We start from the raw sequence: 14,560 nt of genomic DNA, 5'->3' as shown, positions 1-14,560 counted from the left end.
ACTTGAACTGTTCTCTTAGGATCCATCTGTTTGAGACACCATGCCTCTTTTCACAGTTGTGTGTCTGTTGCAGGGTCGTGCCATTTTTGCCAGCGGCAGTCCTTTTGATCCTGTTACCCTTCCAAGTGGAAAGACCCTTTATCCTGGCCAAGGCAACAATTCCTATGTGTTCCCTGGAGTTGCTCTTGGTGTCGTGGCGTGTGGACTGAGGCATATCTCGGATAAGATTTTTCTCACCACTGCTGAGGTATTGTAAAATACTGTCTGCTTGTCAAGGCTGTGAAATCTCAAATCAGGTCGTTGAAGGCCATCTGCGGTTTTACTTAGTATCTCAGCTCACTCCCTAGGTGTAAAGTCCAAGGATCAAATCTTTCCCCCAGGGGAGTAAGGGGTGGGTTGTAAGTTCACAGTGAGTCACTAGCTAGCAAGCATTGTTCTTCTGTAGCCAGCAGAAAGACTGTGTTCTGATCCCTTAAAAGGGACCTTTTTAAAATTGATGTACAATATTATATAAATTACAGGCATACAACAATTTTCAACGGTTATACTCCATTTGTGCCTATTATAAAATATTGGCTGTATTCCCATGCTGTACAACATGTCCTTGTAGCTTGTTTATACATAATAGTTTGTGCCTCTTAATCCTATACCTCTGTTTTGCCACTCCTCCTTGCCTCTCCCCACTGGTAACCACTAGTTTGTTGTCTATATCCAAGAGTCTGCTGCTGCTTTGTCATATTCATTAATTTGTTGCATTTTTTAGGTTCCACATATAAGTGACATCATACAACTTTTATCTGTCTTTGCCTGACTTATTTCACATAACATAATGTCCTTCAAGTCTATCTCCGTTGCTGTAGATGGCAAATTTTCACTCTTTTTATGGCTGAGTAGTATTCTGTTATATGTATATAACACGTCTTTATCCATTCATCTTGATGGGCATTTATTTGGCATCCGTATCATGGCAGTTGTAAATAATGCTGCTCTGAACATAGGGACATGTGTATTTTTTCAAATTATAGTTTTGTCTGGATATATATATATACACATACACTCTGAAGTGGAATTTCTGGGTCATATGGTAGTTCTAATTTTAGTTTGAGAAACCGCCATACTGTTTTCCACAGTGGCTATACCAGTTTGCATTCCAATTAACAGAGTTCAAGAGAAGGAACTTTAAAAAAAAAAAAACTGCAAATTTTGATCAAGTTCTGTGACAATAATGAGACAATTAAAATTTTTGTTTCCAAATCATGAAATAAGTGGTAAATATTTTTCTCTATGGAGAACCTTCCTAATGATTACATTTTGATGATTTGAAATGAAAGTCTGATTTGGTATAGTGAAGAAATGTTTATCATTCAGGGTTCAGTGCAGAATACAGCAACCACTGTAGTATTTCAGCTAAGAAGAAATTAAAACAGACAGTTTGGTGTTTGTAAAGTCATTAATGGACAGAAGCAGGCTCTTCTGTGGGCCTTCAGGGAGCATTCACAGAACACCACACAACAGACCCAGTAGGGATGTCATTACACTACTGTTGGCACTTTGAAGGATCTGAAATTTCACCTTTGTTATTTAGTTGCTAAGTTGTGTCTGACTCTTTTGCAACCCCATGGACTATAGCCTTCCAGGCTCCTCTGTGCATGGGATTTCCCAGGCAAGAATATTGAAGTGGGTTGCCATTTCCTTCTCCAAGGGATCTTCCTGACCCAGAGATCGAACGTGTGTCTTCTGCATTGGCAGGTTGATTCTTTACCACTGAGCTACCAGGGAAGCCAAAAATTTAACCTTACTTGCAGGCTAGCAAGTCAGCCTGCCACAGATTCACAGATGCCAGCAAAGGACACAGAACTCCTAGGTCAGAGACAGAGGAATTTACTACTCGTGGCACAAGAGATAATGGGAACCTCAGGCTCCCATCAGTTTCCCTTGCCTCCCATCAGTTTCCCTTCCCTTGCAAACTTCGGGAGGATGACACAGTGGTTGGACCTTCATTTGTGAGATCATGAGCTTGTGAAAATCAGAGTGGTCATCTGGTTGACACTTTTGGGGATGCAATTCATGAAGGAGGAATCTGAGCGAGTTTCTACTCTTAAAATTAATGCACTGCACAACATGCTAACTGAACCGAACCACATCCAAACTGATTAATGTTCACATGATTTCATCACACACAGCCTTTCCTCTCCACTGTTCTTGGCGTGATCCCAAGGAGCCTAACCCCAGGGTCTCGCACTTGTCATTCCATGAGAGCAGATGTCCGTCAGCCCCTTCACTGCTCCTTTTCTTTTCCTTCACTGCACTAGGCCAGGGTTTCAGAGCTTCTCTGACTCCGAAAGTAGTGTTCAGCATAAGTGGATGTCTACTTACTGAGAGCTTTCAAAGTTGTTCTTACATTAAGGAAAATGTAGTCATTATCTTTCATAGCAGACACATCAGAAGAAAGATAATCTTTTATGGTTGCCAGTGATTTCCTTCCTAAATAACTCCAGCACCCTCTAGTGACAGATTTCTAGCCAGTGATCTCTCGGGCTGAATCTTTTGGCCTTTTCATCACTTTCTTCTTAGGCATCACATAATATTTCTGTATTTTTATGCCACATCAGTGCTTTCTTTGTGTCCCTTTCAAGTCCCTTTAAAAAAATTTTTTTATTAGAATACAGTTGCTTTCCAGTGTTGTATTAGTTTCTGCTGTACAGCAAAGTGAATCAGCCACATGTATACATGGATCCTCTCTTTTTTTGGATTTCCTTCCCTTTCAGGTCACCACAGAGCATTCCCTGTGCTAACCAGTAGTTACTTATTGACTAAGATTCTTCCCAAAATTCATTATCTTTTGTTCTCATTTTTCTCTTTTAATTTCTGCTTTCAGAGATCTCACTCTTTCTCTTGTTTCCATTGTCGTCATCCTGAAAGGGGCCAAATGTGTGTATCTCTGTTCTTATCTTTTACCACATCTCCTGTGACCCAATGGGTATTTCCACCAAAATGCCCTGCTGTTTCTTGAAATAGAGGTGTGAAAAACCATCTTTCGTCTCCCCTCATCCTCAATATCCGCATTTCTGTTTGTGACACCCACTTTGTAAGCAGGCTCCAAAGCTTGGAAGACTGCCCTTCTTTTTACCCTCCCTAATCCCAAAGCCTTGAAATATACCACGCCGAGGAACAGCCATGGGACTGCCCTGTGTACCGTCTTGCCCTGAAATGATCCCTTCTCCACTGGTCTGAGCCTGGCTTCCGTCATGGCTTAACTCCTGCCTCATCCTTGGCTCTTCCTGTGACTGCTCTGAATTATTTTCATCTTTCTTCTTAGCCATGACTGTTTTTAGCAAACTCTTTGATATTTCATTTGATTCCTAGTTGTATTATGCTTTCAAGTGTTTCACATTATCAAACAGTCAAGTCTGGCCTTATAACTAAATCATATGTGATATTCTGTAAAAACAGGTCTCCCATATACATCTTTCAGAAGACCAGTAGCACCTAACACCATGCTAAAACATGTAGCAGAAACTTAATAAATACTTATTCAATTAAATAAAACTAGTCAATAGTACTATCAGTGAGAATACATTACCACAGACACGCGTCTTCTTGTTCAGTGGCAAAGTCTTGTCTGACTCTTCGCCACCCCTTGGACTGCAGTGTGCCAGGCTTCCCTGTCCTTCACTGTCTCCTGAAGCTTACTCAAACTCATGTCCATTGAGTTGGTGATGCCATCTAACCATCTTGTCCTCTGTCGTCTCTTTCTCCTGTCGCCTTCAATCTTTCCCAGCATCAGGGTCTTTTCCAATGAGTTGGTTCTTCTTATCAGGTGGCCAAAGAATTGGAGCTTCAGCTTCAGCATCAATCCTTCCAGTGAATATTCTGGGTTGATTTCCTTTAGGATTGACTGTTTTGATTTCCTTGCTGTCCAAGGGATTCTCAAGAGTCTTCTCCAATACCATGATTCAAAGACGTCAGTTCTTTGGTGCTCAGCGTTCCTTGTAGTCCAACCCTCACATCCGTAAATGACTACTGGAAAAACAATAGCTTTGACTAAATGGCTCTTTGTCTGTAAAGTAGTCTCTGCTTTTGAATCCACTGTCTAGGTTTGTCATAGATTTTCTTCCAAGGAGCAAGTGTCTTTTAATTTCATGGCTGTAGTCACTGTCTGCAGTGATTTTGGAGCCCAGGAAAGTAAAATCTGTCACTGTTTCCATTTTTTCACCATGAAGTGATGGGAGCAGATGCCATGATCTTGTCTTTCTGAATGTTGAGTTTTAAGCCAGCTTTTTCACTGTCCTCTTTCACCCTTATTGAGAGGCTCTTTAGTTCTTCTTCGATTTCTGCCATCAGAGTGGTATCATCTGCATATGTGAGGTTTTTGATATTTCTCCAGCAATCTTGATTCCAGCTTGTGATTCATCCAGCCTGGCATTTCTCATGATGCACTCTGCATAAAAGTTAAATAAGCAGGGTGACAATATATAGCCTTGGCATACTCCTTTCCCAATTTTGAACCTGTCTGTTATTCCATGTCCGGTTCTAACTGTTGCTTCTTGACCTGCATATAGGTTTCTCAGGAGGCAGGTCAGGTGGTCTGGTATTCCCATCTCTTTAAGAATTTCCCGCCGCCTCTAGAACTCACAAAAAGAAGAATGCTCTTGTCTCTATTTTGTAGTTAGCAAAATAGCATGTAAGAGATCTCGGTGAATGTTTTGTTTGGCCACCACAAATCTAGTAACTGTTAGGATTATTGTCAAAATGCTAATTGGCTCTCTTATGGAACTAGAAATCCTATGGATAATCCCAAAGACTATTGCTGTACATTTTTATATCACAAAGAGATTTTTGGCTTTCTTGGTCCTCTGGACAGTGTCTTGGACTTAGAGTGTTCAGGGTCAGCGATATAGACTCCCAGGTAGTCTGTACAGCAGCCTGAAACAGTCTCCTCTCTCTGGTTCACGTCTGGGAGGCAGACCTGGTCCTCCTGCCCTCACACCCCTCCTCCTGAGTCACCTTCCCCACCCTCTCTGATGTCTGCCCAGATGACTGTAGAGGGGATCCCCCTGACAACAGCACCTGGAGGAGACTTTGATTCATGTAAGTCACTGGATAACTGAAAACCCAGCTAATTTTAATATTCATATAATACTATCTAATGTATAATCCAAATTCAAATTTTGTCAATTATTTATAAAAAACCTTTATAACTTTCTGAGTACTCTCTTCATATGCAAGAATGTTTCAGCCTTTTTTTTTTTCTGGCAATGGCATTTTGAAGAGTACAGGTCAATTGTTTTTTGCAGTGTTCCTCATGATTTAATTCAAGATATGTGGTTATAGGGTTTGGTTTAGTTGGCCCAATAATCATATCCTTCTTGGTGCCTCACATCAAGAAGCTTGTGATGTCAGTTTGTCTCATTTGTAAGCTATTTTATTAAGGTACGATTGACAGCCACAAATCTTACAACTTGAGTTTAGAGATGAGTAGAGTTGGACTGTGAAGAAAGCTGAGCACTGAAGAATTGATGCTTTTGAACTGTGGTGTTGGAGAAGACTCTTGAGAGTCCCTTGGACTGCAAGCAGGTCCAACCAGTCCATCCTAAAGGAGATCAGTCCTGGGTGTTCATTGGAAGGACTGATGCTAAAGCTGAAACTGCAATACTTTGGCCACCTCATGCGACGAGTTGACTCACTGGAAAAGACTCTGATGCTGGGAGGGATTGGGGGCGGGAGGAGAAGGGGACGACAGAGAATGAGATGGCTGGATGGCATCACCGACTCGATGGACATGAGTTTGAGTGAACTCTGGGAGTTGGTGATGGACAGGGAGGCATGCCGTGCTGTGATTCATGGGGTCGCAAAGAGTTGGACACGACTGACCAACTGAACTGAACTGAACTGATACACCTTTGAAGCCATCACCACAATCCATACCGTAAACAAATATATTACCTCCAGAAGTTTTTCCCACCTTCTTTATTATGTGTGTGTGTCTGTGTGACAAGAACATTTAACGTAAAATATCTACCCTTGAAGCACATTTTTATGTCTACACTGTTTCCTTTAGAAATAGGGAGTGTGTGAGGACAGCCCATGCTGAAGCTGGTTAGATGGTTCACATGATCCAAAATCTGTGTGAAATTAATATCCTCCTTTGCAGTGTGACTCAGAAATACCTCCCATGTAAGAATACATGAGCTGGGAGTAAGGCATGACCAGCCTCTCCCCCTCTGCTTTCAGGTCCTTTCCTATCACTTCTCTCATCTTCCTCTGAATTCCTTGCTCTTCTTCCCCCGGTGCTCTAGTGCATCAGGTCAGAAAGCTGCCAGCATTTCATGGTACAGTAGAAGAGGAGCTGAGTTAAGAGGAAACCTGGGTGCTCATCACCATCTTTTTCACTAATTATCTTCTCCCACCAGTCTCTAAACACACTCGCATACACACACCAGTATCTAAGCCTCTCTGAGCTCCATTTTCCATTGAGAAAGGGAGAGATGCAAGTGCCAATGGCGTTCGTGTGATCTGCTTTTATTTGTAACGATATTCACCATTTTCATCAAAACTACCACGTTGTATGATATGAAGTAATTTTTTTGTCTTTATTTTTTTTTAAGGTCATAGCTCAGCAAGTATCAGATAAACACTTGGAAGAGGGCCGGCTTTATCCTCCTTTGGACACCATTAGAGATGTTTCTCTGAAAATTGCAGAAAAGGTAAAACCACTGATTCAAGTCTCATTGTTTTTCCTTCCTTCTATGGCTAAGTGTGCATATTTCGACAGTAAAACAATAGTAAAAATGCACTTCCTTGAAATATCTGTGTCCACTTCTTATGTCAGAAGTCAGAGAAATGAGGCATAGTGCCCTGACAGAGCATAGGAGTGTATTTGATCCTTCGGCATGGGTTGAATCTTTAATTCCCCTACCCTTCTTTTTCTCTCCTAGAATTGAAGTAATTCATCAGGCCTTCATTTCAACTAAGCTTCCCCAACTTCACCCTTTTTTATTTGGTATTTTCCATATAACACTATGATAGTCACCACAGTATTCCAAGTATGATAGAGTGATGGTTAGGCCTTTAACCACCCAAGTCTCTGTGATATGTGATATCTTAAAAATCACAGTTGATTAAATTGGGCAGGAAGCAAAACAGTGAGAACAGAGAACTCAAAGCTGTTGAGGTGGCAGATGAACTCTTCAAGGAGCTAGTCAAGAAGAACCTTAATTTTCTGTAACTAAGAGAGAAATGAACTTTTTGGTAGGGTGGTTGTATTCATCTGCTAGGGCTGCCATAATAAACTGCCACCAGCTGGGTGACTTAAATAACAGAAATTTACTTTCTCACAGTTCTGGAGGCTGGAAATCTAAGATGAAAGGGGTTGGCAGGTCCAGTTTCTTTGGAGGCCTCTCCTTGGTTTGTTGATGACCACCTTCTCACGGGGTCCTCTTGTGGCCTTTCTTCTGTGTGTGCCCATCCTTGGGGTCTCTGTGTGTGTCCATACTTTGCATTTTTATAAGAACGCCAGTCAGCTTGGGTTAGGGCTCACCCAAAGAGTCTCATTTTAACTTAATTATCTCTCTAAAGGCCTTGTCTCCACATACAGTCCCACTCTGAGGTGTTGGAGGTTAAGGCAGCAACATTTTGGGGCGGCATACTTCAGCCCCCAGTAGTAGTCATATGTTGAAGCTAGACTTTCTCAGCCTCAGCCCTGTGCACGTGACTCTCTGTGCAGTGGGTGACTCTTTGTTGTGGGCCTATCTCGGGGATTATAGATGGTTTAGCAGCATCCCTGGTCCTTATTCACCAGACGCCAGTAGCCTCTGCAACAGGTGTGACAACTGAAAATGTCTCCAGACATTGTCAGATGTCCGCTTGGAGGCAGAATTGCTCCTGGCTGAAAGTAAAAATTTATTAGCAAATTTATCAAAACAATCCCGCTTAGGATTCATACATCATTATTTATCTTGTTGATTGAAAGTAGGTGCTTCAAAAACCAAGTAATCCTTCAAAAAAAAAAAACATTTAAATAATTCTGCTTGGTTATCTATTTATGGAAGAATATGCTCATATTTTCTCCTAATTTGTCTCTACTAGTTTTAAACCCCTAATAGTTTGGATTATTAATACATGGAACATCACATTGTCATGTTAAGTTCCTTTTGAAGATTTCAATGAAAAGGAGTAGCATATGATCAGAGGAGAAAGTAAGATGATGAAGGACAGCTGCTGCTGCTGCTGCTGCTGCGTCACTTCAGTCGTGTCCGACTCTGTGTGACCCCATAGATGGAAGCCCACCAGGCTCCCCCGTCCCTGGGATTCTCCAGGCAAGAACACTGGAGTGGGTTGCCATTTCCTTCTCCAATGTGTGAAAGTGAAAAGTGAAAGTGAAATCACTCAGTCGTGTCCGACGCTTAACGACCCCATGGACTACAGCCTACCAGGCTCCTCCATCCATGGGATTTTCTAGGCAACAGTACTGGAGTGGCTTGCCATTGCCTTCTCCGATGTAGGACAGCAGGAGAGTACAAAGGACTCAGACATTTCTCCAGGCAAGGATACTGGAGTGGGTAGCCATTCCCTTCTCCAGGGGATTTCCCAGCCCAGGGATTGAACCTGGGTCTCCTGCATTGCAGGCAGATTCTTTACTGTCTGAGCCATCAAGGAAGCCCAAATTAACATGCTCCTAATTTCCCCTAAATTGTATCTACTAGTTTTAAACTCTCAATAGTTTGAATTATTAACACACCAAACATCACGTTGTCATTTTAAGTTCCCTTTTAAGATTTCAGTGAAAAGGAGTAGCATATGATTGGAGGAGAAAATAAGACGTTGAAGGACAGCACTCAGATATCACACCTATAAGGAGAAAAAGAAAAGCTGAGTGCATAAACAGAAGTTGGGAAACCAGGGCAACGAATCGGCTTCAGAGAGGAAGGTGGTGCAGCAGACTGAAGGTTGCGGTATCCATGGCACATGCAGAGGGACGACTCTAACAAGCAGATGGTGATGACTGAAACTTAGAGAGAGGCAGGATGTAAAGATGGGGCATCATTTATATGTGGTAACAGGGGAAGCTCTCAAGGTAGTTGAGGTCACCAGGAGAGCAAGTGGAAACGAAAGAAAACTGAGGCTAGAACACAGTTCATTATTCTGACCAGAGAGAGAAGAAAGAAACCAGTTAAAAAGAAGAGGCTCAGAACTGAGCTGCCCCTCAGAAATTAGAGAAGACACCGTTTCAGGATGGGGGTGGAAGTTATGAGTGGCGGAACCAAATCCCAGTGATAAGAACAGAGGAAGACATTTATTTAGCGCTTAGGAAGCTGTCAGAAACTTTTACAAACACAATCACAGTCCCACAAGAAGTTGAGAAGTTGGAGAGAATTAGGAAAGCAACGATATATAAACCACTCTCCAGAGAGCCTGGCACTGACAAGAAGGAGAGAGTGACTATTTCACTGATGGAGAGCATTGTCGATACAGTGTGTCCTGGGAGCAGAGAGAGGAATGGATTTGCAGAGTCTGTGTCAGGAATGAAGCAGAACATTTTATTATAAAAGTGATACAGCCATTGCAGAACAGGCACGGGGGAACTTTTTGGGGTGATGGAAATGTTCTGAACCTGGATATAGTAACAGTTGCCTAACACTCTGAATTTACAGAGGTAATTGGATTGTATGCTTGAAATGGTTGAATTTTGTCATCAGTGAATTGTAACTCAAGAATATCTCTTAAAACATAGTAATACCATCTCATAGGCACTCTGGAAAGTGGAAAATACCTGATATTCTACTTTTCTAATGCAATATTGTTATCATTTTGGTGTGTTTGTTTGCAGTCTTTTTTCATTGGGTTGCTTTCTTTTCTAACATCATTATAATAATGTATAAGCGTGTATTCACATACTTTTGATCCCTGTTTTTTATAAGCATTTATCCATAATATAGCACAGTCTTTATAACTTTAGTTTTTCATAAATACATAATTTTACATTGAGAAGAGATAATCACTCTAATATTCTTCAAAATCACACTTAGTCAAATAAGTCTGTCATGCAAACAGCTCTTTAAGGATTGCATTCTTAAAAAACTGGAGTGAATTAAAGATCACACGTGGAGTGATTGATTTTGACAATGGAATCTGTTTATCTCAGCACACGGGAAGAGAGACTGTCAAGACATGGAGGGAGATAGTTTGAGATGATGAAAAGAGAAATTGAGATAGTTTTCTCTGATTAGTTGGAATTTTCTCAGCAAAGTGAGGAGAATCAAATTGATACTTGTTGGGAAGGGGAAGGTTTGAAATTGACTTGAGAGGAGGTTTTTTGTGTGTTTGTTTTTGAGTTTTAAAGAATAAAAGCATCATGTGTAACCATGTGGGCCCAAGTAAGGTTAGGAAAAGTGTGACATGTCAAGCGACAACTATGAAAGGAGAAAGACAGCACTGAAGATCACCCTGGTCAGGGACCAGAATGGGGACTGTGACAGAAAGGCGTGGAGACGAGGTGCTGTGACACCAGTGAGGCAGGGAGCACGGAGACTGCCCCCGGACCCCCACAGATTAGACCGAGAGTCGCCTTAACTGTGGGATAAAAAAGGAGATTCTGTAGGAGGCTGTGGTCAGAATCGAGATTGCTGAAAGTGCAGGATATCTGAGTCCAAACTCAGTGGGGTGTTTAAGGATTTGAGTTCAAGTAAGCTATCAGCAACTGAACTGAACTGAAACTATCATCAGGTCATTTCAGGGCTTTCAGGACTGACTCGTCTGAGAAATCCTGGTCGGATCGCCCGTAGGGAAGTCTCTGGCAGCCACACTTTCCTTCCTTGCTGACATCACAGTCTCCTCTTGTTACATGGTTGCATTTTCACTTTGTATCTTTGTGATCCGGTATTCTTATTATAATACACTGAAGTTTTTGGAAACAGGCAAGATGTAAATTATTTTAATCTTTTGAAACAGATATAAAATTTCTTTTTTTATGGAGGTATAGTTGATTTATACTGTTGTATTAATTTCTGCTGTACAGCAAAGCAATGCAGTTTTATATATCTATATACACTTCCTTTTTTATATTATTTTCTGTTATGGTTATCATATTCAGTGTAATTCCCTGTGCTCTGCAGTAGCACCTTGCTGTCTGTCTATCCGATGCATACTGATAATACCTGACACCTGCTGACCTCAGTCCCCTACATCAGCCCTCCCCCTTGGCAACCACAAGTCTGTTCTCTGTGTCCATGAGTCTGTTTCTCTTTCAAAGATAGATTCATTTATGTCTTGTTTTAGATTCTGCATATAATTGGTATCGTATGGTATTTGTCTTTTTCTGACTTATTTCACGTAGTATGATAACCTCTAGTTGCATCCATGTTGCAACAAATGGCATTATTTTGTACTTTTTTTAGTAGCTGGATAGTATTGCATTGTGTATATTTACCGCGTCCTTATCCATTCATCTGTTAATGAAATCAAATGAAAAATTTCTGATGTGCTCATCATCACCTCTATTCATTAAAATAATTAATATTCTTTTTTTATTTCTAGATTGTGAAAGATGCATACCAAGAAAAGACAGCCACAGTTTATCCTGAACCCCCAAACAAGGAAGCATTTGTCCGCTCTCAGATGTATAGCACTGACTATGACCAGATTCTGCCTGATTGTTATCCTTGGCCTAAAGAGGCCCAGAAAATACAGACCAAACGTGACTAGTAGCATAGAAACTGACATTTCTAACTCCATTAATGAGGTCTTGAAGTCTTTCATAATTTTCAAAGATTGAAGTCTTTTATAACGATTCATAATATGCTAGATTAAGATAATTTTACTTTAGCAATCTAAAAATTTACAGAAGAATATTAATATACTTTAGTGTGATTATCTCATTGAACAATTTGCTTCATTTACTTTCCAGTTATTTATGGTTTCCATCTTAATTATTTTGCCCAAGTTCTCTTTAAAAGCTATTGTAACTACCACTGAGAAACCCATCATTTTTATATAGGGAACTAAGGGGAAGTCCAAAATTAGTAATAAATTAATATGATCAGTATTAAAATCCCTAATTCTTTTGTTGCTCACTTTATTAAAAATCGACTTAAAAGATTAAAATCAATTTTGGCATGGACGAGCTTTCACTAAAAACAGAAACAACACTTACTTTGTTGCCTAGAGAAAAATAACTCCTCAGGTATTTTTATTCCAATCCTGGATTATATGTGCTCTTTTGATGCAGCTGAATTCTAACATTTCCAAGAAAGATCATTGCTGTTTACAATGCCTTGTGCAGCCTTAGATTATAATATTCTTTCGACATTATTCCGTCTCCTTAGCACCTCGGTCCTCCGTCAGAAATCCCTTCGTAAAAGCACCTTTCTTTCTCCCCTACCAAATGCTCTGTACTTCAACCCTGCACATTGCCGCTGGGCCCTTGCAGACCATGGCCCTGTCCTGAAGTTGGTGCCTTCAGCTGAGCACAGCCTGAGAAGTGGGCAGAGCAGAGAGAGTGGGGAGCATCTTGAGAAAGGGCTGCCTGTGGGGTCAACGTCTTCAGACACACATCTCCAGAGTCAAGGCAAGCGGGTTTCCCAACTGAGTAACCTGCCCAAGTGTCCCCTTGGGTAGCTCAGGTAATTAAGAACTCATTGTGTTACAGCAAACTCACTTTCCTCTGAGTTTGAAGAAAATTTTGTCACCTCTTCCCCAATATCAGAAACCCTCTTTACATCAGATATTAAAATATTCTAATGACTATCAGTAGTTACAGTCCAGAAATGAATGTTAATTTCAGGTTTTACTTTAGAAATTAATAAACCAATGGAGACAAGTTAAAATTCTTAAGCTCAGGTACAATAACATTTACTATTTATTTACAGAATTATGTGGAGACTTTTTGTTTTTGAAGTAAGGCTTTCAAGGAGTATAAGAAAATGTTCAGGATAAACTGTAGTAATAAATGATTTCATTGAAAATTACACAAGTTGTTATAGTAGAAGGGGTAGGGGTATTTCTGAAGGTAACGGTTAGTCAAGAATTTCCTCAATGTAGTTATTTTGAAAAGATCTGGAATGCCTTTTCTAGTTTTCATCATTTCTTGTCTGGTTTTCATGTTGTCTTGTAGCTCTAACTAAATGTATTTACCTATGCAAACGATTTATTAAAGCATTAGAAAAAGCAAATGAATAAAATGAGAAAGTAATTGTCTTTTTCTCAAAATATTGTTACATTTAAAAATGACAGTGCTGGGTCTTGGCAGTCATATGATAGAGAATTTTGAATTTTAAAAATATTCCAAGCTAATTTCACTTTGAACTTCATTCATTTAATATGTGTGTAGTCATTTAATACATGTGTATACTGTAATGAGTGTTATCTTCAGAGAAAGATAATGAAACAAACATTGGGTGATTACTTGCCAGGTACCGTGTAGTCTGTATACCTTATCTTATTTAATGAAGTCCTCACCATTCCCATATGAAGTAGACACTTTAATGTGCCATGTCCGCAGAGTTCATAAGTGAAGGAGGGCAACTCTGAACCCATGTTTACCTTTCTCCATCATCTGTTTTGTGTTTGCCAGAGTACAGTTAGAACAGTACTGTCTAGTAGAAAAAAAGAAAGTGGGACACATGCGTAATTTCTGTGGTCCTATAAAAAGAAGTGAAGTGAAGTCACTCAGTCATGTCCGATTCTTTGCGATCCCATGGGCTGTAGCCTACCAGGCTTCTCCATTCATGGGATTTTCCAGGCAAGAGTACCGGAGTGGGTTTCCATTTCCTTCTCCAATAAAAAGAGACAGGTGGAATTCATGTTCATGTATTTTATTGAAACCGATATATCCAGAATATTATAAAAAGAATTGAGATATTGTTATACATTTTTACATTTCTTTTTTATTTCTATTATTTATTTATTGTGCTGAGTTGATTGCAGGACTCAGACTCTTCAATGTTCATCGAGGGATGATGGGATGGGTTGTGGGTGGGGTGTTTTTAGTTGCAGCATGTGGGATCTAGCTCCCTGACCAGGGATGGAACCTGTTCCACCTGCATTGGAAGCACAGCCTTAGCCACTGGACCACCAGGGAAGTCCCCATATTTTTGCATTATTGTGTTCACACTAAGCCTCCAGCATCCAGGTATATACATCAAAGTCATGAGAAACATATAGAACAGTGTAATAGAACAGCTCACAGACAGACCCCCTGAATATACTAGTTACAAAAGTAGCACAGAAATCAATACATGAAGGATGGTGTTCAGTAACCAGACTGGGACAGCCGACCTACTACATAGAGAAAATGGAAACTGGAACCCTGCCTCACCCTATATAAAAAGGAGGACTTCAGATGGATGAAAGACCTAAAGACAAATGGTAAAAAATGTAAGTTAATAAAAATTGATGTAGCAATGTATCTTTGGTACCCTTCCCCCACTCCTGCCCACCTCCCGCCGGCCAAACACAAACATGAAGTGAAAAATGGATGGATTGCTTTATCTAAGGATAGGAAGGTTTTGGCTGATAAGTGGGTGCTGCCATTTAAACAGTATAAAGTGAAGAAATCTAGGAC

General features: G+C 40.4%; 1 protein-coding gene across 1 annotated transcript in view; it reads left to right on the top strand.

Moving 5' to 3' along the window:
- Window positions 1–13,725, top strand: part of ME1 (malic enzyme 1) — a 218,091-nt gene extending 204,366 nt beyond the window's left edge. The window contains exons 12-14 of the mRNA XM_055433822.2: window positions 74–247; window positions 6,609–6,707; window positions 11,536–13,725. Of these exons, the coding sequence (XP_055289797.1) occupies window positions 74–247; window positions 6,609–6,707; window positions 11,536–11,703 (441 nt within the window). The 3' untranslated portion in view covers window positions 11,704–13,725. The remainder of the gene's footprint in view (window positions 1–73; window positions 248–6,608; window positions 6,708–11,535) is intronic.
- Window positions 13,726–14,560: the final 835 nt, after the last annotated feature.

Source organism: Moschus berezovskii, chromosome 10 (genome assembly GCF_049115385.1).
Source record: "Moschus berezovskii isolate FMDL1 chromosome 10, NW_MosBer_1.0, whole genome shotgun sequence".
Taxonomy (NCBI): domain Eukaryota; kingdom Metazoa; phylum Chordata; class Mammalia; order Artiodactyla; family Moschidae; genus Moschus; species Moschus berezovskii.
The sequence above is the reverse complement of the archived record's forward strand: the minus strand, read 5'-3'. Positions and strand labels throughout refer to the sequence as shown.